Source organism: Bombus terrestris, chromosome 6 (genome assembly GCF_910591885.1).
Source record: "Bombus terrestris chromosome 6, iyBomTerr1.2, whole genome shotgun sequence".
In the NCBI taxonomy this organism is placed as follows: Eukaryota; Metazoa; Arthropoda; class Insecta; order Hymenoptera; family Apidae; genus Bombus; species Bombus terrestris.
Genome location: NC_063274.1, coordinates 16,885,028 through 16,909,360, shown reverse-complemented (window position 1 = coordinate 16,909,360; position 24,333 = coordinate 16,885,028). Strand labels below are relative to the sequence as shown.

The following is a 24,333-nucleotide window of genomic DNA, read 5'->3' as shown; positions in this document are numbered from 1 at the left end:
GAAGAATCGTGGAATTTAGACAGCTGCACGATAAAAAGAGAGGAGTGGGGCAAATATTTGAATGGGAAGTAACGATTTCGACAGAAACCACGAAGTAAGGTGGCATCAAATAAATTTACGTCGCGCGGAAAACCAAGAACGACAAGAGCATATCAAATGCTCAAAGAGCGTGTCTTTGGGAAACCGAGCAGGCTAGAATCGACCATAAGCGTTTGAAACGGCCGACATTCTTCTCCTTCTCCAACATCTTCGTGCTCCGTGTCGCAGAAAAAGTGACGCTTTTACGAGTGGCAAAGAAACACTTTAGCCTAGAAATACGTTCGTTTAGAATATGCAACAGGTACGTTTATCTCTATTCTGCAATTGTATATTTCTTCGTCAAATATTCTCGAAAGTAGAACTGTACACGATTAATGTAAATTTATATCTATCACAGTAGTTAAAACTGAGATTTTGAAAAAAATACTTGATTCGATAGAAACAAAATTTGATCAATTACGAGAAATTATTAGTTTTAGGTCATTAGTTTTAGGATCAATTATTAGAAATTATAGTATTAGGTCATCCCATAAGTTCGTGCCGACTTTTGTGTATACATTTCATGTGTCGATTTATAAACATACGGTGATAAGGGACCAATGCACTTGAAAAATGGGAAGAAGTTGTACAACGAGAGGGGGATTACATTTTTTCATGAAACTGAAAGGTATGTAAACAATCTTAACATATATAGCCGCTCGAAAAACGGAACGAACTTATGGGATGACCTAATAATTATAATGGAGAATGTATCGGTCTTGAGTAATTTTTTTAGAGACTATAAATCATTCATTTTGATTTGATCGCTTTTGTGTTACATCAATGACCAATAAATTAGCAAATAAATCAAATTTTTATGTTTAATATGACCATGTCAAATGCCAGTTGAAATTTTAACGAATAACGATATTCTCATTAACTTTCAATGTTGCTATATGACCAACATTGAAACAATTTAAAATGATTTCGATTATGCTCTGTTTCGTTAGAATTTCGATTTCTGAAACCTATTTACAGCCGTCTCGATCTTTCTACCAATCGGCTTGACAATTTTGTCACTAAAGATTTTAGTAATATTTTCATTAAGAATATGTGTTAATTTTTATTTGTTGTCTTTATCAATATTCCTTTCGAGTTCGCGTCTTTTGCAAACAATAAAAATATCCTTTGTGCACCACTGTCTTGAAATACAATCTCTTGTACAATTTCTTGTGCGTTTTATAAAATTTACTGTTATTATTTTCATCTCTTATAGCAAAAAATTAATTTCCTTTGTGAAATGCTTGCGGTTTTCTGCTTCAGTAATTCTGTTACAGAATATTCAGAAGAAGCTCTGGCATCTATCTGATATTAAATCGAAAAGTTGCTTCAGAACTTGACTTCAACGAATATTGTTTCTTGAATATTTGATTAATATTAACTGCGGAATATGATCGTTTGTAAAAATATTACTTTTTATCGTCGAATAAACGACCGAATTAATACAGGTAGTTGAATAATCTCTCTACGTGTCTCTGCCCGGTTTGGATCTGCCCGCTCCAGAAACGTTCGTTCGAGGCATTGACTCCTCCTCCAAGAAAGAGAAGCAATTGGAAGCGCACATTTACATTACATTAGGAAAATATTAACGTATAAAATTTCTATTTCGCAATAAGAGGCAATCAAATTTTTCTAACATAACTGTTTAACGTTTCGCATTTGTCATCGTCCGTAATCGTGGACTTAAAGATCCCAAACATTATAATTTAGTTTCTCTTTCTGCATAAAAGATCGCTCAAAACCATTCGATACTTCGTATTTTACGTCCGTCATTTTCTACGATCGTAACCTTCTTTTCTCGAATATTACTTGTTTAGACCGTCAATTCTCGTCCTACATATCGGAGGAAATGAATGGAAATAAGCATAGCTTCTATATATGTTTAGATAATTCTGCAGTGAAAGCTACGTGTTAAAATTGTTCTTTTTCAAGATATTTTATAGAAAGCCTACCAGTAAGCGAAGTTCTTAGTTTCGTGTAAGAAATATCTCCAGAAACTGTTGGATCTTATTTTAAGTTCGAAAGAAGGTATTGGAAATGTGTCGAGAAGGCAGCTTTTCGCGGAACAAATGTTGGGCAAAGTTCCAACATTTCTTTTTTCCAAAGGGGCCGTTTAAATCCCTTTGATATGTCTCAGTTCACCTATATTCGATATCAATTTATCTTCTGTCCTCTCAAAGAGTTCCTATCGTTAGGACGTGATATTTCTTGCAATCGTGTTAAAAGCTATTGGAAGATATCTGTTTCGGAGATTAATTCGCGATCGAAATTCACCTGATTTAAATGATAGATACCAACTATTGTAATTGCTTCTCTCTTTTCTATTTTTTTCTTTCCATAGAATAACTTTCCTTGCTACGTTATTCTATACAAATCGCTCGGGATTTAAATTCTTTGAACTGTAAAAGTATTGCTCAAGAATAATTCATTCTTCAATTGTAGAATCTATTGGAAAATTTGTATCGATGCAATTTACCGAAAGCCATCAAGAACTCCCATCGACTAGCGTTTGTGCTTCGGTTTTAAAAATAAAGTCAATCAACTTTTTTTAACGTTTCATTGGAATTTATCTGCGTCTATATACTCTGCTTATCGCGACTCGCTGTCGCACGGTATCGTCAAAATCAGTTTCTTTTTAATCATAGAATTATTGAAAGTTCACGCAGACGCTGATTTATCATCGAAAGTGTACAATGCACATATTCCACGCCTGAAACTTGTTCGTGCGTTTCTTTACCAAATTTATTGCTTCGTGCTACGGGAACTTTCACTCGATATATTGAACACTTTTCTTCATTACCTTTCTTTGCTTTGATAATCTCGTCTGTATCCGGAATTTCACTATTTGTACTATACTCATTTTCTCTTCGAAACGAGAAACGTCGAACAGGACATTAGATATATATAAATTTATGGGAAGTTTGAAGATACAAAAATGCATATAGTATTTAAAAATATATAAAATACTTAAAATGTCTTTTACAATATTCGATATATAATTTCTCCATTTCTCCATCTAAATCCTATTTTGCAAATTATATTTAGTGGAAAAATACGAATTTGCATAAATATCCGCTATAAATTATATATCTCGCCTTACGCTCTAACGCTTCAAATTCCTCGCAATTCAAACTTTTCAAAGTATACCGTACTCTTGACAATATTTAATACACAAGACATTTTTCTATTTAAATTCCGTTTTGTAAATTTTATTTACTATAAAAATACAAACTTCCATAAATATCCACAGTTCAACTGTAACCTGCGTATATCTGGCCCTACGCTCTCCCTTCCAATGCTCCAAATTCCTCGCAACACAAATCTTTCAAAGTGTACGCTACCATTTACAACACGTAACGTATGAAAGATTTTCCAAGCCAACCTCTATCTTGTAAATTGTATTTACAAAACTACAAACTTCCATAAAATATCCATCTAAGCATCATCCGTATATCTCGTTTTACGCTCTTCCGCTCCAAATCGCTTGCAATTCAAATTTTTCTCGTCCAACAGACTCCGTTTGGAAAGAGCTTTTCCTGCATTTTCCTTCCTCAGGCGGAAGCGATTGGAAACGCGGTGCCAGAGGCGAACGTTTCGCGTGTCGGGCCGCATCATCGAGGCGATTCGTGGCGTGAATACGGGCGAGTGACTCGTTCTAATGACCTACTCCCACGTGGCTGAGGGTCCGTGGATCGCGGCGAGTAAAGTCGAGTTCAGTCGTTGCCTGACCGGGGTCTGGAGTCTGGGCCTTCTCCGTGGGCCTGATTCAACGACGGCAGATGCCAGAGCCGTGTATCGTCCTGACAAACAGAGCTGCGCCTTCGTTCCTTTCGCGCACACAGTACGTGTACAACCAGACTTTTGACCCTGAATACCGGTTCGGTGTCGAGTTCCGGTTACCATAGAACTGTGCTGGTTGAAACAGTCGAGTCGCAGGGTTTTATTGTGCAGGGAGAAAGGATTGCAAGAAACATAGTGCATGGGTAGAGTGGCTTTCGGAATGTAATAATAGTCTCGTATGTAGAACATATTGAGGATCGTTTAAGGAGTATGTTGATATAGGGTAATGTATTGGTTTAGGTAATACAGTAATATAGCAGTGCAGTAATTAGCGGTAAAGTAATGTTTGCGAAACGGTGTACGAACAGAGTATTTTATTGGTGAAGTAGCCAACCATGTTAGTTAATTATTAACAAGGTAGAATATACGGATGGTAGGTAGAGAGTTATGAAATAGGGTAATATATAAAACGTTATTGAATGGTTGAATGTTAAAAAGTCGTGTACCGGTGTAATGGCCTATTAGCAGTGTTTTAAGAAAATAAACAGGATGGTGTATTAGTGCAGTAATTTAACGTTAACACAGTAACTTTCCATGCTATTACAGTGGACAATAAGGGAAGAGCAAAGGAGGGGGAATGCTTTATAAAGTGGCGCATTAGCAAAATCTCTCTTAGAAATATGATAAGTCCTTTATATAAAAAGTAAATCTCAGAAGAGATAGAAACACATAATATTTGCCTACATAGCCATATAATAGTAGCTAGCAGGTTAATTTCTTTTTTCCGATATCTTCAAACATGAAAATATGGTCTTTCGACTCACTTTTATCTCTAATTTTTGTACGGTTGTTGACTTTAGATTATCATCATAGAAGAGCAAACAGGGCGTGTGTCTTGTACGAATAAGGCGACAGGTTAGCACATAAAGTACAGAAAATATATAATATTTGCAAAATATTATAACGTTATTCCACAGCAATATATCTCTTTCATGAGAATTGTATCCGCATGAAATTTCTAAATTACATTAAATCGTAAATTCTAATGAATATCGTGTATTTTTCTCTTCGTTCTCGGAGCACAGTCGAGTAAAAAAAAAAAAGAAACGATTTTAACTCTCGTTGTACGTCGTCGTTGACCTACATACCAGCTAACGCGATACTCGAAACTTACTATTAAACATTACGCATTGTTACCTGGTGCACTAGAATTGATTTACTGTATCGATCCACGTTCTCGGGACCATTCGACGTTTCTCTTTATGAAAACTAGGAATCTTCTACTTTCTTCTTTGTTCGCTAAATATCTGTTTTCCATACAACCTCTGCTCGTCAGTTTCTTGGACCATTAATTAAAACAGGTAAAAGAGCAAACTTCTATCAGACGCCATCGACACTGAAGTCTTCGTTCAATAAATTTATCTTACCTTGCCACTCGTTTTTCCACCGTGTCTTCTAATTACCGGCAAACATTTCCCACGTATAACGTTCTTAAAATAGATTTCGCTTGGCTTGGCAAACGATATTCCGGATTTTTCTTTTTAATTAATTCCAACACAGAAAGCCGAATTTCTGGCACAGGTAGCGAGAACTCGAGCTGCTTTACATTATCGATCCTTATCCTCCGTCCCTCTCCGCCTACGTCTGCACGGATGGAGACTTCAGTTTGCTTGTTTTCCCTTGAACCTAGTTTGCGCTACTAAATTTCCATTTTCCTCGCAGGCGGTGAATTTTCGCCTCGCGAACTACCGATTCGTACGCAGGTCGCGTTCGTTCATCCTGGCCTGTGACCACGATTTCGAATTTTCTCACTTCGAGAAGAGATATCATATTGTGCGGTTCAGATCTTTCATTAAACTTAATGTATTCCGAATTTATGCTTCTCTGGGAGAGTCGGATCGTCGCTTCTTCCCCGCGTCTATCTCTTCAGATTCTAGATTACTATTTCGATCCGTGTTTCGTAGATCGATCGTGTGTCTTTCTTTCTCGTGCGTTCAAGCTACCTACTTTTTAAATATTCCACATGTATTTAATTGGATCGTGTCATAGTATATTTATTATTATTAATTTAAGTAGAATTCTTATGAGAGAAATTTTTTGTTGCATCAATATATAGGTTTCTAATAACACTTTTCTTTAGAAAACGAAACTTTTGGCTGTAAAAAACTTCGTCGTAGTCGAAGTAATCGATCATGATATAAGAATTATCGAGATGCAGAGGATTAAAGTATTTTAGTGAGTAAGAGGATTTTTATTTGACCAAGTGTGATACTGTACCTTAAAATATCTAAATAATTATCATATTATATATTAGAACAGTAATTAATTACGGAAATGAGTATAATTTTATGTTCATTCTACTGCATATAGTTTGTATGATCTTTTTAGAAGTAATATTATATATATATGTACTTTTTCCTTTTCTTTTTTTAAGTAAAGAACGCTTTATATATAAATACTTTATATGTGAATAGATGTTTGAATAACATTCTCCTTAAAAGTATCGATTTTCTGAAATCTGCTTCATTAGATTTTTTTTCTCCGCATACACCACAGTTGTAATAAACATTTTTTATAGTTGAACTTAGAATAAAGAACAATTTACAAGAGCAATCGAGAACCCGTAACGTAACCCGTAAAGTTTCCATCTTAGAAACTTTATGCAGGAAGAAAATTAGATATTTAAAATTCACATCTGATAAATTATCAAAGTTCACTTCCACGTCGAAAGTTTTGCACTTTCAACTTGTCTGTCGACGTTCGCTTCATGTCGTATCGCACGATACGAGACATTATGTGCCGATAACTCAAGTAACGCGAACAAAGGATAAAACTTGCTATAAAATTAATATTTCCAATAATAAATTTGTAGCAAACCTAATTAGAGAAGCATTGAAGGATAACAATAAATCAAGGATTCGTTGGAACAGTGGTATATACATGTATTTTTCCAAATATGAAATTGAGAATAAAATAAAGAAACTAAAATAAGAATATATAATATTCTATATTAAATCATAAATCATATTCATTTACAGAATTTTATCGTAAATTTTCAATCTTCTATGGCAGATAATATAATATATCTTTTTAAACGTCGGATAATATAACATATTTATAATATATTATAATATCGATAATATAATAACGTTTTAACACGTCTAGAAGCATACAGAGTTTTAATAGAAGCCCTTCTTTTCGAAAAGAAACATCAAAAACAAAGATTCTACCACCTATAACGCCTATACAGCTATCAACGCTTCAAAATATAAATAAAAATCGATTCGAACAATAATAGCTCCGTTCAATTCCGTTCGTAAACGCTACTTTAAGCTTAGTCTTTAACCAAGCAATCATCATTACAATTTACAACCGTTTTGTTTGTTTTTCACTCTCCACATAAGTATTTGATCGTAACTTACTCTGCTTTTAATTCAATCGTATCTCAGCATATCGTTACAACCTCTGTCAATTAATTTCAAACAACTAATTTTCGATAAAAATGTTATAAATCAGCGATACAAATATCGACAATCGGCCAACAGATTTATAAATTATCTTTTGTCTAATATTTTTGTACAACGGCAAGAAGAAAAAGAAGACGCGTATTCGGCGGCTCTCGAGTTTCGTCGTCTCTAGGCTATCCACAAAGGTTTCGCGATATTAACTTTTGTCATGGTGATATCTTTACACACGACATCCACGTTGCTTCTGATAACGCGTTTACAATACTTTACACCGATGGCGGGCGTTGCGGCAACCGGTTTGCCAGTTTCTCCTTTGTGACTGTAGCTCGGTGCCTTCCAGCTTACTCGATACATTCCAGCGAAATGTAGTCGAGTTCAGCTTCAAAGCTTTGTTAAAATCTCGTTTTCCAGTAACTTTGTGTCCTTACCTCTCACGCCCCATATTGCTGCATGTTGTTTTAGGAATATTGTTCCCTCGTTATTCGTTGAAACGTATTTACGACGAGGATATTATAGTCGTTGAACGTGAGGCAACTGTGCACGTAAAATTATCGCAACGTCACGCATCGTCGAAAGTGAAGCTGTACGGAGAAATTATGGTTGTAGAAACATTTGACGGGGATGAATTTAAATATCGTCTATTTTTCAAATATTTGTTTTGCACGGATCATTCGTGGAATGAAATTTCATTTATTGCTCGTGTTTAAATATCCGTGTCAGGCAAAGTGCTCGTCTCGGAAAAATTGTGTTTCTGCTTTCGTTAGAACGCGTTTGGATCGTCTAATGGACGAATGGCAGAGAAATAAAATAAACGGAATAAAGCAAATGTTGTTTCGTTCGAATTTCGAGAGGACAGAAACAGACTTTTTCCAAAGCGTTTTAAAGAGAATTTAGAGGGTTCAAATGTTCGTTAACTTTTTTTATACATGTCGCTTAATCGTAGATATCGAATATGAATTTTATGAAGTAGTAACATTGATCTTTGGAATTGTTGTTCAAAATTTGAACAATTTAGAAATTTAATTTGCATTAACTTTTTTAATGAAAATCGGGATCGGTGAAAAGTCCTTAAACATTGTCTTAAATACTCTTAAACTTTTCAGGCTATTCAAACGATATACTTAAAGCTACTTGTTTTATACACATAAATGGAAAATTACTTTTTACCGTAGCCACTTGTAGATGTTAATTACGAAGGTTTTAAAGTACGTACGCCAGCTTTTCATTTCTTCTACTTCAAACTGAATAGTTAATTAACCTGAAAGAACGTGATTTTTTTAAAACATTACCAGAGATCTGTAATTTCAGCTATTGTTTATTAAAAAAGGGCTTCTCACTAAAAGCGAATATTTATAAGATAGCTCAAAGTAAATGATGTCTTATATGATGACAAAGTTATTCGATCATTCGAACAGCGTGTGTTACGATTAATCGAATAATCAAGTTTCCGCTGTATTTACGAAAATTTGGCAGATAATGACGCAACGAAATTTACGTGTGTGTATATCGAAGATATTCAATATATATTTCAGGGGCCAGATTTTGTCACTGCAACGATGCGTCTCCAGATATTCAGTTTGCTATTTTTCGTGAGCGTGCTAGTCGTGCGGCAAGTTTCAGCCCATGGAAGACTGATAGAACCACCATCGAGAGCCTCGATGTGGAGGTATGGTTTCGATACCCCGCACGATTACAACGATCATGAATGCTATTGCGGAGGATTTACCAGACAGTGGCAACGAAATAAGGGAAAATGCGGAATATGCGGCGATGCTTGGGACGCGCCAACGGTAAGAGATGAATTTTTTACGGAGCTGTCATAGCATGATAAGAATGTACGACAAAGTGTACACATAAGTGAAAGAAAAGGAAGGGCGTAGCAATAACATGTTGTCATAAAATTTCTTTCACGAATACCGAGACATATGTACGTACACGTTTAGTTTTTCTTTAAAATTCATATAATATAATTGCAAAAGATACAATGAATATTATCGTCAACAAATGTGTGAAGTTATGATAGTTGACGAATAATTAAGTTTGGTGCACGATAGTTACGAGTGCGTAGATAAAATATAATTATTTTCTTCTGGCTTTAATTTCTCTTTAAAAAAAAAGAAGGAAAATAACTTCGCATATAACAAATAAAATAAATTAAATATCTTTGTATATTTATTATACATATATTATCACGTAATAATAATTACCTAGCTTTTACAAATATTTCAAATCGTTTTATTCCCCGTGAGATATAATCCACTTGTCATATTCGGAAATGAAACGTAGTTAGATACCACGTGTGACAATAACAGGGAAACGAACGATTCAAAGTGAACTTTTTGGATCGATGAAAAGGTTTGCTTTTAATTTAAAATTGACGACTCTAATACACATAATCCACGTTAATATGGTATATAAAATTGTATATAAAATTGTTAACTGACAAATTTAACAAGTACACAAAATGCAACGAAGCTAAATAAATTTCGCATAGTTATATTATATATATTTAGCTAATTATGATACATATGCAAATATATGTATGTATTACAATATAGATATATACTATGAACGATTCTCGGAAAATTCTCTCAACACATTTTGAATGACGATTGTCCTGTTATACTTTTGAGCTACTCATTTTGTAATTTCAAATCAGCGTCAATTTTAGGTAGGATATCTTCATATATAGTTTTCAAGTTTCGAACGATAATCTATTCCCGTACAAAAATAAATTTGAATAATAATGTTAAAAATGAATTTCAATAAATTTTAAACATCTCGTCGGTATGCCAAAAATGACAAACTCCCCGTTCTCATTTTGTCCACACGATACTTCAGTTGTCGAATCGAAATTTACCCAACGGGACTTTTCCAGGAAGCCTCAACTCCTACGCGAACTGCAGCCTAACTGTATTAAATTTGAAGCGCTTGAAATTCTTATAAGGAAGCGTAGCGCGGAATCGGCAGGCCAAATGACCCAAATAACGACACAGAGTATCAGACGTGTAACGGCGTTGAAAACTGCTGGAAAAAATGCTCGCTCATAGGATCGAACAACTTTTATCGTTATTGCGCGCCATCGATCAATTTCACGCACTGTGCTCTCCATCTCTGCTTAAAATTTGTTTGGTACGTTAAATTGATTCGATGTAATAACGTTAGGAGACGGAAGAGAAGAGAATTTATTAGGAAATTAATAATTTTACGTTTCCACTTAAAATTTAGTATTCTTCTCATATTGAAATTTTAATTCGATATAATAACGACGTGGAAAATGAAATAACAGAGATATAACAGATTTGTTAGAGAAGAAATAATTTCGTTTTCTCGTTTAAATTTTCGTCTTCCTATCGTCTTAAAACTTCAACCCAAGTTTAAATTTGATTCTAGTTTTGATTACGATTTCTTTCATTTTCGTCCAAAATTCTGTTTCGCGAACAGATAATTATATTCAGAATAAGTAAATTTATTCTATCTGAACGGTTAACGTTGTCTACTTTTTGGTCGAAAACCTGGTTTTAGTTTACCTAAACCTCGCGACGAAAAATTCCGCTAAATATATACAAGCGTTAGTCACGTAACTGGGACAAGCTATGCCTCTATTTTGCTTGCAAACATAAAAAAGAAGGGTGGCGGCGGAAAAAGTTGAATTGTTTAAAGAGCTTTCCTCTCCTCGTGAATTCGCTGTTTCCCCGAGCGCAACCGCGCACTATCAATTCATTATTATCCGACTTTATTAATCAGCATGTCTTTACACTCGTTATGCGTTGTATGCATTTGCAATAAGTTGGCTTAACAGTAATGTAATTACAGTCAAACATTTACTTATTATTAGATGAGAACTTTCAGCGTATCTTTTGCTCGACGTATCGCATACTCACGGAAACATTGAATAGAAAAGTAAACCTCTTTAACATCAAATAAGAAAATAGCACTAAATCGGAGAAATGGAAGAAAGAAAGTTACTTATTGTTAAAATACGTAAACGTTGCCTGTATCTTTCGATTATCGTATTGTTCGCTTAACACAGAAAGATAAAAGAGAAAAGTGAACCATTGTAACATCGAATAAAAAATAGCATTAAATCGTAAAAAAGAAGAAAGGCAGATGCATCGGACGAGACGATTCCATTGTGAGGTTTCGTGTAATTATCACCTGGCAACATTCTTGCGACATAGAATAAATTACTATTTGCGGTTTTCCGGTCTGTCGGGTGGACATACGCCCGCTGCAACAATACCACGAGTTTCAACACTAGCCCCGAAAATATATACCTTACAGAACTACAAGCTTACATTTTCTTGTTTAATTGTCAAATGCGAAAATAAAAGGGAAAAAAGTATTATTCGACGAGAATTCGAGGGAATAAAGTGGTATAGAATGTATACGTTTTAATTATTTATTTAAATATCCGGATTATTTTAATTAAACGACACGACAAATACTTCGCTTTTGGTTATTTTTGATAATTTATATGCATGAATTGTACAAAAACGATTGTACTCGCATTCGAATTTTTTACATTCAACGCGTGCAAATTGCTTTACTTTACATTCTGCGGTTTATTCGTTTAAACTTGGTTTATTTTGTTTTCCGCGATTTAAACAGTTTTTTTTTTTTAGTTAACTATACAGAAGTTCCGTAGCTTGAACGAATATGACGATGCAACGAATAAAATGTGAAAGTTAAACAAGAAACGATTTTCACCGAAGTTGAACGAATTCTAATTATAACGATGGAAGTTGACTAAATCAAGTAATTAAACGTAATAGTTAGTTAACATATTGGCACATATGCATATATAGGCTTTTTATAGTTAATTGCAACTGCAAATTTCTATATTTTCGATAAATGAATAAAATAAATTATAATACTTCAATCTTACAAAATAAAAGGGAGTTCAACATAAATTTAAGAAATTATATAATACGATAAAAACGTTTGCAAACGATAGTACTATTGTCAATATAATAATATAATACCGCTTTAAATCTTTCAAAGATGTTCATTCGAATCTCCTATGAATTCAACATTGACTAAAAGATATTCCTTCGACTGTTGTAATCGATTACATCAACACACTTAAATTTCGTAGAAACCTTTTACGATTTACTCTTCCCCAACTTTACATCTCGTTAACTGGATAACAGAACGTAATTATTAGGAATTTTACGATCGTATTTTCGTAACTACTTCCACCAAACTGTGATGTATCTCATAACTTTGCAGAGTTAGGCTTCGTAACGTGTTACGTGCATCATTCATTTTTCACGTATAATATAAAGTTTCTTCCAGGAGATTTATAATCTTCAATATGAAGTTCAAACTTATATCAAGATCCAAAAGTAACTCGGGCAACTATAATCTTACATTTTGTAAAAGTAGTAAGTTTTCTTTAGGGATCAAGTGTCTACGTACATGTACATGCTCTGCTTATATTAAACATAATTATAATATTTGATATAATTATTTAATGTTATAATTACATAAATATATAAATATAATATTATATGATAAATACAAATTAAATATTATAATTATACTACAATTATGTCAATATTAAACATTAAACGTTATATAAATTAATAATCGACAATTAATTACAACCAAAGGTAATCGAAATTCCTTTGTACACGTAGAGCGCGTATCTTCTCTAACAAAGACCAAAGCAATTCGCAACGAATCATTAGGTTTCACAGAAAACTTTCTGCAAGTGGTCCTGAAAAAGAAAATAAAACTGTATCGTTACAGCCTCGTCTGCACGAGACCGGTGGCAAATTCGGGAACGGAGTGATAGTAAGGAAATATCGAACAGGTTCGGTGATACCGGTTCGCGTGGAACTTACGGCCAATCATCACGGTTACTTCGAGTTTCGCACGTGCTCGATGACCTACAAGGGCAAGGAAGTTGATCAGGAATGTCTGGACAAACACCTGCTACGCTCGAAGAACGAATCGATCAGATATTATCCCGGGCCTGGAAACAAAATTTTCGAGGCTTTCTATAAACTACCAGACGACCTGACTTGCGCCCAATGCGTCTTTCAATGGAGATACGTGGCTGGAAATAATTGGGGCGACTGTGGAAACGGAACAGGTATTGTACAACGTTTTCAGCGTTTTACTCGTCGACAATATTGTATTCATGATGCTTCTCGCGCACTCGAAATTCGAATGCGAGCAGATAGCTGTCGCGCTATCTTTGAATAACCGTACTTGGGCACGAGTTTTTCACTGGAACGAATCTCTGTCCCACGTAATTCCGGGACGAACATTAACCCGCGTTTTGTTCAAGCCACCGGGCAGGATGCATATTCGAGAGACGCCGTTTGCGACAAAAGCTTCGACCTCACGTAGGTATCGAAGAGATTGTTGTTGAAGCGGTGCATAGAGATTGGATTTTAGGGTTATTGAGAAAAGTTTGTTGAATGAAGCGTTTGTTCGGAGGGGCGAAAACGATTAAATTGTTAATTATACGAAGAATAAAGTAGGATAAATTGAATTACTTTTTCATGTTTTAAAGAAATCAAATAGAAATGTTACGGTTATATATAAGGCGTAATTTAATAGAACAAATTTGCACGTAAAATTAATCGATATTTTTAGTCATTAATAAATAGCGCGAGAAAAAATTTCTAAAATATTTTCTTTTTCTAGAAAACGCATAAGGTTGAAGTTATTTTAAACGGAATTATACATGCTTTAATTGATAAATAAGTCATATCAAACTATTTATATGAAAATTCATTAGTTTAGGAAATATTTTAAAGTGCATATTGATTGTTACTAGTCGTACTACCAAATTGCTAATACTAATAAATACTCTTATATGTGATCGGTATGATAATTCGCATTTAAAGAACTTTAATGGATTTTGCAAAATCTATTACTGATATGAAAAGATATATATTTTGTAAGTTAAAATTTCTGAGAATTTATATAAACGAGAGATTTTGTATTTCTTTTCAAGAATAACTACAAGCAATTTCTTAGTTCGTATTGAGGCTAAATATTTTGTCAAGCTAATTCTTATTACATAAGTAAATAATATTAGTATTCTATCGAAGTACCGATGGAAAGTTTCAACTATTAATAGATACATGTACGTACTAAATTACTAAATATTACATAATATTCACATTAAATGGTTGCTTCAGAACAATTAATATTCCCGATGAAGTTCATCTTTAAGCAACCACTTTATTATCTTCAAATCTCATATACAAACATTATTTCAACTTTATTTCTAATATTAATATATATATATTTTAATATATTAATAACGTATTTAGGTTTCCTAAATACGTTAGTTTACATCCACAATAATTACGATGTAATTTAAGAATTTTACTTTCAACATTATTTGCGATTAAATCTCAATGTATCGGAAACAAATCAGAAAAATCAAATAAACCTTGAAACCCTATACAATATACCATTATACATCGTGAATTACGAGGATAAGATTTGCAAAATAATTTTGGTACAGAATAAATATATAAAAATGACAAATACACGAATTATAAAGGAAAAGTTGCACATAATTCCATTAAAAAATACATAAAATATTAAATTATGAAAGTATACTAAGACTATGTCCGCACAGGAGCCGTGGGTTGTGGTCCTCAAGAGGAATTTCGTGCTTGTGCTGATATTAGCATCGGAGATGACGTGGAGCCTCTTTCACCTCGACCACCAGCAGAACCACCGACGAAATCGATCCCAGAAGAAAAATCACCAACAGACACAACATTGGTGCCAGAACCAAGTGGGCCATATTGGTTATTCAGTATCATTATCGCTGGTACGTGCCTGCTGGTTGTGCTGGCGGCTATGGCATTGCTTTACTCGTATTATTATCACTCTGGCCGAGCCAAAAAGTGGCTTATGACGAGGCGGTTGCTGACACCTGAAAGTCCACCTGTCGCTCCACCGAGGCATAAAAAACACAACACGTTCAATGCACCATTGCAGTTGTAGAAGAATATTTGTATTTCAATGTAGGGTGACCAAAAAATAATTTTGTATACATTGTCTTTTGAAAACATTTTACAATGTCTTTTAATATAATTTTATACGGTATATATATATACAAGATACACAGAAGAAGAATTCTTGTTTAATATTGAGAAAAATGGTCACCCTGATTTATTGTTACTTGTGATACAACTTTCCTTCTTATTCGATTTTTCACTTGTAATAATTCGGACGATTTTTCTGTCGTACGTATCTGTACGGTAAATGTATATTTGACACTGTGATGTATGCATGATGAGGAAGTTCTCGTTTGCGTTTAGAGTAATACGCGCTCACTTGCACACGCATTTTCATTCTGTATATATAAACTTTCTTACATTAAACATATTTATTTTCTAAGAATTTGTGGTTCCTAGTCTTCCTTTCATTTACATCTTCTTTTTCAAAATAATGTCTTAAATAATACATTAAAGAAAGAACAATTCACGAGAGATCTTTTTCCACTAGATCGTAGCTTAAATAATGCGTAATTTTAATATTCTTGTGATGTATACACATTCTTTAAAGCATAGAGAGTTCTTGAAACAGACAAGGATTGAGGAAATGAGTGACGTTGTAGTAAATTATTTTTTATTCAATAACATATTCCTAAAATCTTGATTGCTCATTTTTGGAACGGCACCATTTCCAGTTGCAATTGCACTACCGTTAGTAGCAGCAGTTTTTACAGTACGAGGTACCATAGATAATAATGTTTTGGGCGTACCAAATGTAGTTCTGCTTACTGTAGAACCACCTAGAGACTTAATGGGATCCTTTTTGCGTTCAGGCGGTTGGCTTATGGCTACACTAATTATTTTGTCACCGATCTTCATTCCATCAATGGCCAGAAGTGCCTTCCCAGCACTGTTTTCGTCCACAAATTCAACGTAAGCCAGTCCTTTAGAATGGCCATTACGGTAAGTGACTATACGGACTTCCTTCAATGACCCGTGAACCTTGAAAATTTCTTCAAGATCTTCTTTTGTCGTTGTTACCGGAAGTCCTAATCATATTATAAAAATAAATATACTTTTATAAAATTACAATTTTAAACATTAATTTAAACCCTCAGTTGATATCATGATATATTGATAACTGCTATTATAAGTTCAATTAAGACCGGTTATTTTGTAGGGGGAGTGAACAGCATTTCTAACATAATTCTTATGGTCAATCATGTAGGATACATGAGATATATAGCGGATTTTTTACAAAAATTTCATTATTACATTGTTACTAAATAATGTGATGTACATGACTGAAAATAATATTTAAAAAGAAATACAAACAAGCATAAACTAAAATTTTATTAATAAATCTGATCACTTTGGTATTGATGGATTATCTTTTTTGGAATACTAGCATATAGTACGATAACTTTTATAGACTTTCGATGCAAGTGAAACAATAAATCGGTTGCAACGAATGTTGTTTACAGATTGTTTTTTTGCATTTCATGCAACATGTAGAATGTTTTCTGTCAAGCTTGCTTGAACATTCTTTGCAGCGTCGCCTTTTCGCTGGGTGAACCTCCTCATGTATTGGATCATCTGTAATTTTCAGTAATTCTCTAATTTTTTGAGGAATCTCTTATGATATTAAAATATTATGATGTTATTTTATTTGATTCTTGGCCAGATTAAAAATTTTGTTTTTTGTATAAATTGTCTCCTTCTCATATTCAAATTTGTATCAACATAATAATATGTGATTATAGCAATATGAAAGATATAAAAAATTGTGAATGAATATCGTTTAATTCTACGATTGTACGAATACATAGTATATTTTTTATTGCATTTTCTTTTATTGCAATTTTTATAAGCAATTGATTTTTGCTTCATAAGATTGTGGACGAAAAAACAAAACTAAGAAAACTATTTTCTTATTTCTTCTGATAAAGTAAACCCAATCCAAACTGTTCTAGATTTACAATCTTGCCAGTATATAGAAAGAGTTGATGAAATATGTTTCAGAATCTCATAGGCGTAAAATTTTTTAGTCTGTGTCGCTGAATGAAATCCAACCATTATTTTATCTACAATTGTATAATTATAAGGAGAATAGTCCTTCTTTCATTTTATATGAATATTTTATATGAATTTTATATCAATTTTATATAAATATTACAGTCTCTCTGTGTGTATCTCATAATGATGTGAAAAATATAATTAGGTTTTTAATTCGTTAGCTTCCTTTACTGCAAACCTTCCTTTAATATGTATCTTCAGTTTAGATTCTAGAACTTATAGGAGAACTTATGGGAGACATCTTAGTATGCCATTTTAGGTGGTTACAATCATAAAAATATCTTTTATCTTCTTCCTTAATAGGGATTTCTTCATTGTCAGCTTCAATTTTTGTTGTAGTATCATGATCGGGATGTTCTCTTTTTACTTGAATATTATCGAAAATCTCATCACTTTTATTCAGTCAATATCTCAGCATTACTCATATTTAATAAATTGTTTTCGATCTCCACGAATCTCGTAGATGTTAAATTTTTAGATACTTTAAACATTATTTATTCTTCAAGAAATAACACAATTGTTATGTTGAATCCAAATGTGATTAAAACAGTTAACAAGTAGGATTCAAAACATGATTAATATCTCAACACAAGTATAAAAACGTTTACTACATCCATACAATTTTTAAAAAATCGAGCTAATAACTAGCAATCAAGAAATAAATGATTGAGATAGTTGTGAATCGTCTATATTCCAAGAATATCAACTGAGGGTTAGATATTACCTACCTTTGACGAAAAGCTTATTTTTTTCCAGGGAACAACTATATTTAAAAACAGATTCTCGTGTTGTTTTGTTTGGGTCGCATCTTGAAACAAACATTGGCCGTCCTCTTATAGGAACTCTATCTAACTCCAAAGCTTTATCAACTGCTTCCTATAAAAGTAATATTCTTAATTAAACATTCTGTATATATACTTACGTAATTTTATTATTAACAAAAAATATAATTTGCACCTTGGAATTGAGTTGCACATAGCAATATCCTTTACTACGTCCATTATAGCTTCTGATCATCTTAAGCATTGTAATTGGTCCAGCCGGATTTAAAGCATTTCTGACTTCTTCTTCAGTCACACTATAATCTAAATTACTTATGAAAACTGAGATTTTGTCGTCCACTTCATGTACGTAATCTATTTCCATTTGTTCACTTTCTGGTGCTTTAAAACCAGGTGGTGGAGGAATGTTTGGTTCCTTCAGTATTTTCTTCATTAGTTTCGTTTTGGATACTTCAGCAATTTCTTTTTCTTCAATATCGACGTCGTCTTTCTTTTCGAAATTCAGATGGCTTTCTCTTATTTTCGGTTTTAACTGTGTTTCAACTTTCATAATTTTTATCGGATAAGCTCCTAAATTCTTCCATTTACCAGTATCTTTTTGTTTTCTTTTATAGGCTTTCTTGTTTTGTGATGGTGATAATTCAAGATTAGAAATTTGTTGTGTTTTCTGTCTTTCTTCAACAACTTTATCTAATTTTTCTTTTGTTCGTATTTCACATAGTTCCATTTGTTCTAGTGTTCCTTCGTCTCGTTCAAAATCTATCCAAGAATTCGCTATACTTTCTGGCCAATCTTTTACCGACGACAAGGCTTTTTGAAATAATTTTCTTAAATGTTTTGTATCTCCGTAACATCTACATAAAAAAAATTTATTATCAAATCCAAAGTAGAATGTAACATATCCTAAATTGTTAGACTCACTAAAAATAAATACAAGAAATTACCTTTCTAATGAAATATACTCTAACCAGTAAGATGCTGTTGTGGAATGTCCTTGTGATAAAATGTCGGCCCATAAAGACCTAGCCTTTTCCATGTTATTAGCATGTATGGCTTCAGTTCTTGCCCAATATTGTAATATAATACAATTGGGATCTCCATCTAAACCAAATGATTTAGCCAAATGTTCACAAGCTCTATTAAAAGCATAACGTAATATATCTAACTGCTTTTTTTCATCAGAAGAGCATCGATCAAGTCTTCGCCGCAAATATTCTAAATATGTCATCCACAAATTTCGATACTCTTCTGCAGTAGAAAATCCAGTCGTTAAAGCATTTTCTAACAATGTTTGAACTTCTAATATTGATTTGTCCCATTTTTCATATGATTTTATCCATTTTTGCCATATCTTTGCACACCATGGAACGTTTCTTGTAGCTCTTTGGTACACTTGATCCAAGACAGATTCAATTTTTATATTTTCTTCTAAATACTTGAGATAATCAAGCCAAATTGACATCTCTAAACTGAGATCAGTAATTGCTCTTTCATACAAAACAGTTATTCGTCCAGGATCTCCATTTTGTTGCTCATATGATAAATACATTTTATACGAATCTAGAAGTTCTTCTTCAGTTTGGGCGGAAACAATTTTCTCCTCATATGGTAAACGCAGATTAAGCTTTGATAGCGCTCTTTCATATCCTCCACTAACAATCTTATCATCAATAACAGCTTCTGCACCATCTCCATAACGCCATGCTTCATATTCTTCATACGTTTTTTCCATATCTAAAAGAGGACAAGCTAATTGCCTTTTGAATAGGTTACCAATACGTTCCAATTGTTCTTTTCTTTCTGTTTGATTTGAAGGATCAATCTAAATATTTAAAACATAAGCGTAAAACATGTCCCAAAAGAATCTTAAGAATTTTTTTTATTATTCTATACTTACCAATGCATATAACACAGCTTCGAACTCACGAAACGCTTCCCATATTATTGCACCTTTAATAGTATGTAGCCCAACATCTGTTAATGCTCGTTCAAATAACTGCCGAACATTCTTTGCTGCATCTTTTTCAGTACCCATATTACCAATACTAAATTGCAAATATTCTAACCATACTTCCACACCTATAGTAAACAATTTAATGTATAATGTACTTTAATGTACAATCAATTCGTAAAATATACATAATAAATTTATTACATTGAAAGCAAAACTTACAGAGATAATCTTTGACTGCTCTTTCACATAGTTTGACTACTTCAGCTTTTTGCTCTGGTATGGTAGCTAATTTAATTTCGTCGCGCATCCAAGACAGCCAGAGCTCAGAACTCAATGGATATTTGGTGCTCATATTTTTTCTAGCAGCACGTAATCGTTCTAGTTCGCCCATTTTTTGCAATTTGTTGATAAGGGCTACATGACTCGTGTAATCATACGGATTCTGAGCGAGAGAAGTTTCCAAAGCTTTAACCTCTGCTTCGTCAGCATCCTCTTCGTCGTCCTCTTCAGACTCCTGATCATCATCAACCTCATTGTCCATGTCTTCTTCGGGTTCATCTTTAATCTCTATTGATTTGTTCTTTTCGTTGTCCACTGATTCCTCAGGTGAACTCTTATCATTATTTTCTTCGTTCCCTATATCCATTTCCTCCATTTTAATTCACAATAAATTTTGTGGAGAATTGTAAATTTTTACTTTGTATCAACAAAAATACGTGGTAGAAAAACCGAAAACGAATAATGCTCACTGCACGTTAACAGCTTGTACACGTTGATAGAAGGTTATGTTTTGGTGTTTTTATGCGAATCTTCATGTCTGACAGCTGTCTTTACTGCGCATGTGTGTTAAGAACGGTACTCGATTCAAATTTAAAGTCCATTAAATTATAACATATTATAAAATAAAGGATTACATGATAAAAATCGAATATTTCATTAACTAAATTTTCTAAAGGAAATTACTATGCCGTTAGCAAATCTATATATTAAAAAGATTTCAAATTGGTATCATAAAAAATAACTAAATTATTATAGGAAAACCAATTTTCTTGTCTAATATTTTTATCTGTATTATATTATATTATATTATTAAGTCAGTATCAATGATGAATTTATATGAAACGTTTTTAATTTATCTACCTACCATCATTTCCTAATTCGACTATATAACCGTTTATGACCTATCAGTTGTAAGCAACTCGTCTATATATAGAAATCCAAACACAAAGTGATATTGAATCATCGGAATATCATGTCACCTTTACTATTTTGGTTAATAGAATCTATTTATAAAAATCGATTGATAATTAATTAAAAACTACGCATTGATAATGAATAATAAAACGCGAATATTTATTTGAAGAATTTGACGATGTTATTCTCAGAAATCGGAAAGAAGAAAGGAAAACGGAAGTTCATCAAGTGTTCCAAAAGTAGCTTAAACCACTGCAAGCAGACGCTATTAAAATATGACCAGATGTATAGTAATAGCCCACGGGTGAGTTGTGAAAATACATATTCTTGTATGGAGAATATATCTCGACGATGGTTGTAGTACTTATTTACTCTGCTCTTGATTTCGTAGATTCCACGCAGACGCTGTCCATTTCGCGTGAAATGATGTCTTTCATTCAGCTGCCAACGTAGCTTTAGGTAGTTTTAGGAGAATTGGTAATAAATATAGCGGGGCGAGTATTCTAGAACAAGTAGTCTTTTTTATTTAAAAAAATGGCAAATGTTTTGATTAGGAAAAGGAGAAAGTTATAATTATTCTTAATATGTGGCCACTTGTTCATTCACCTCATTCCAGTTCATAAAAGGAGAAATTTTATTTTTTATTTGTATTCAATGTTTGTGGATTACACATTATGAAGCATATCCTTGAAAAATTTTACGTCATGTTATCGTTATTGTAATAGGTAAGATATCATTTCAAGAGATCGTTAGGTATATCTTGAAACTTTATACGAGTAATTCTCACTCGTAAGCAATTTTATAAAGATTCTTTGTAAATTATATTTACTTAAGATAGATGTTTGTAATGCAATTAATAGCGAAGAATTTTTTTTACTTATATGACAATATTAAGATATGCTCTGTGTATTTTGAGAGGTAGATATTTATCGAGTATTGAAATATTGCATTTTTGTCAGACGTTGTTACGCAAGGATGAACCGAGCGGCGCGTGCAAAGAATTTTAGAAGAAAAAAAGGATTAAAATGCGAGGAATACGTTAGGCATTACAATGTTAGAAATCTCGTCTAGTTTTATTATTTCACGTAAATAATGTATTTCTAGCATCATGACAAAGGTGTTTATATTCACTTAGAAGTTTTAAATACTTTTTTCTTAGTTTCCATATTATTATTTTTTCTCCACATTTACGCTATTGAAAGTTAGCATAGAAACATCTGGTTTAATATAAATTTAATGATTTATACAATATGTAGAATCATATAATAATCTATTGCCAAGTTTTATCGCCGTATTATCGTCTAGCCTAAAAGAAATTTCTCTTTTAACCAAAACAAATCGTTACATAAATTATTCTTTGCACAATGGTGAAAGTAAGCAAAAGTATTGGTATCAACGTTTTCCTTGCTCATTTAGATACGGTTTCCATATAGTGTTAGGAATCCCCAGTGTAGTATTGATAAGAGCAACCGGAATTCTTATGACGCAAGCAATAATATCCTAGTAGAAAACACTGATTTTAGACATTAATCATAATCAAATATGTTCAGAGTTTGAGATCCTATAATCATGAGTGATTGTATAATTTTGTCATCGCAAGAAAAATCATAACACTCGTATATATACGTATATATTGTTAATTTTATAAAATTTCTTTAAAAATTTTACTTTTTTTCTTCAATGAAACAATTTATATAAATCGTAAAATTGATTTTGAAATTCTTAACTATTGTGCGATGGTCATTGATTAGTTAGCTAGATGTATAGACATTATTAAGCAATAAGAATTATCGTTAAGAAAATATGACTGTTATTATCGAATAATTTCAAATGATGAGTTTATTGTACCAATAGCTAACAGTTATGTTGGCAGTAAAAATTGCTTCTCTACTATATTACTTGTATTACATATAATTATTCGTCAATAGATATAATTCCTACACGTGTGTAATCGCTTGTAATGCTGTAGTAGGTAATGTTCATTAATGAGAATCCTAGAATTGAGGTTCATGCCATTGAAGTATCTCCTTTATGTAATCATTAATCACTTGCGTATGGTTACTTTGTTTTAATATTGTCGACAATATTATATCAAGTCTCTAATCATTGTATCTTACATCGTAAATTTTGAATTATATTAAGCTTATACACAGATATACATTATATCTTATGTCGTGAATCTTTAATCATATTATGTTTACATATAAGTATTTAAAATAAGCCAGATGGGAGACATAAAATAGATTGAAAAAATATCTTGATACATTAAATAAGTTATTTAAAACAAGTTAATTTTTGAGAAAAGATATTATAAAAATGACGATTAGTTTGTTCCTTCTGGGAAGAAAGAACACATCGGTCATATTTAGCTAACAATAAAGTAACGTAGCAGGTTCATATACACCAAATTCATATACATACCTACCCATGAATGTATTCGTCAATATACGAAAACATATGGACAAGAGGACAATTCGTTTGTAGCAATTTGTAACAATTTCAAAGAATTGAGACAATAATAAAAATAGATTTACGATAATTTCAACTACGTAAAACTGCTTATTGGAAGTACTCATTGACAGTTAAGAACGAAATATATGTGATACATAAACATATTGCAACAGAAATTAATTGGGAATCACCGTAACTCATATGAAATCTTAATTAACACTCAGGTATTATTTCTATATTATTTAGGGATTTTACTGGAAAATTTTATGGAAACTGAAATTATTTGGAAATATTAACGCAGGTCGAGATGTAAAATTTTTAATGAAATGAAAAGATCAAAGGGGTATAACTACTATTTAACATGTCAACAAACACGGTTTATGGATATAATAATCGTAAACTTTAAGTGTTTTAGGAAGTTAAATTGTTTTATGGCTTTATGGTACAAAAATAGAGGGGAAAGAAATGTATATGTAGATATATATGTAAGTGCACGATAACTGAAGGTGTACCGTTGGAAGAGGCTTAAAGCACATAAAAATGATTTAGATTATTTGGTAGAATAAATTGCATCA

The 24,333-nt window shown here is 32.6% G+C and overlaps 2 protein-coding genes across 6 annotated transcripts; one reads left to right on the top strand and one right to left on the bottom strand.

Annotated features, from left to right (window-relative positions):
* The first annotated feature begins 316 nt into the window (after positions 1-316).
* Positions 317-15,707, top strand: LOC100646524. Of its 4 annotated transcripts, none has more exons than XM_020867876.2 (4): positions 317-340; positions 8,858-9,115; positions 13,080-13,425; positions 14,935-15,707. In XM_020867876.2, the coding sequence occupies exons 1-4, from the start codon at positions 332-334 to the stop codon at positions 15,306-15,308; spliced, it is 987 nt and encodes a 328-aa protein (XP_020723535.1). In that variant the 5' UTR covers positions 317-331; the 3' UTR covers positions 15,309-15,707. The 4 variants fall into 4 exon arrangements, with proteins under 4 accessions (XP_020723535.1, XP_003402767.2, XP_012174439.1 ...); XM_003402719.4 differs by lacking the exon at positions 317-340 and adding an exon at positions 3,722-3,919; XM_012319049.3 differs by lacking the exon at positions 317-340 and adding an exon at positions 3,942-4,061.
* Positions 14,263-20,920, bottom strand: LOC100646397 (squamous cell carcinoma antigen recognized by T-cells 3). 2 transcript variants are annotated; one of them, XM_012319046.3, is made up of 6 exons: positions 20,333-20,920; positions 20,057-20,238; positions 19,104-19,981; positions 18,335-19,013; positions 18,106-18,253; positions 14,263-16,350 (listed from the first exon to the last, which is right to left on the bottom strand). In XM_012319046.3, exons 1-6 carry the CDS (start codon positions 20,766-20,768, stop codon positions 15,929-15,931), a joined length of 2,745 nt encoding a protein of 914 aa, XP_012174436.1. In that variant the 5' UTR covers positions 20,769-20,920; the 3' UTR covers positions 14,263-15,928. The 2 variants fall into 2 exon arrangements, with proteins under 2 accessions (XP_012174436.1, XP_020723533.1); XM_020867874.2 differs by lacking the exon at positions 14,263-16,350 and adding an exon at positions 16,636-16,897.
* Positions 20,921-24,333: the final 3,413 nt, after the last annotated feature.

Excerpts from the sequence above, each read along its gene's own strand:
- LOC100646524 (XM_003402719.4), top strand. The coding sequence starts at position 3,737 with ATGACCTACTCCCACGTGGCTGAGGGTCCGTGGATCGCGGCGAGTAAA. Across the intron at positions 3,920-8,857 it reads TCGTTCCTTTCGCGCACACA|GGGCCAGATTTTGTCACTGC; the intron begins GTACGTGTACAA and ends TATATATTTCAG. Across the intron at positions 13,426-14,934 it reads CGACTGTGGAAACGGAACAG|GAGCCGTGGGTTGTGGTCCT; the intron begins GTATTGTACAAC and ends ATGTCCGCACAG.
- LOC100646397 (XM_012319046.3), bottom strand. The coding sequence starts at position 20,768 with ATGGAGGAAATGGATATAGGGAACGAAGAAAATAATGATAAGAGTTCA. Across the intron at positions 19,982-20,056 it reads AAGCTGTGTTATATGCATTG|ATTGATCCTTCAAATCAAAC; the intron begins GTAAGTATAGAA and ends TTAAATATTTAG. Across the intron at positions 19,014-19,103 it reads GAGTATATTTCATTAGAAAG|ATGTTACGGAGATACAAAAC; the intron begins GTAATTTCTTGT and ends TTTTTTATGTAG.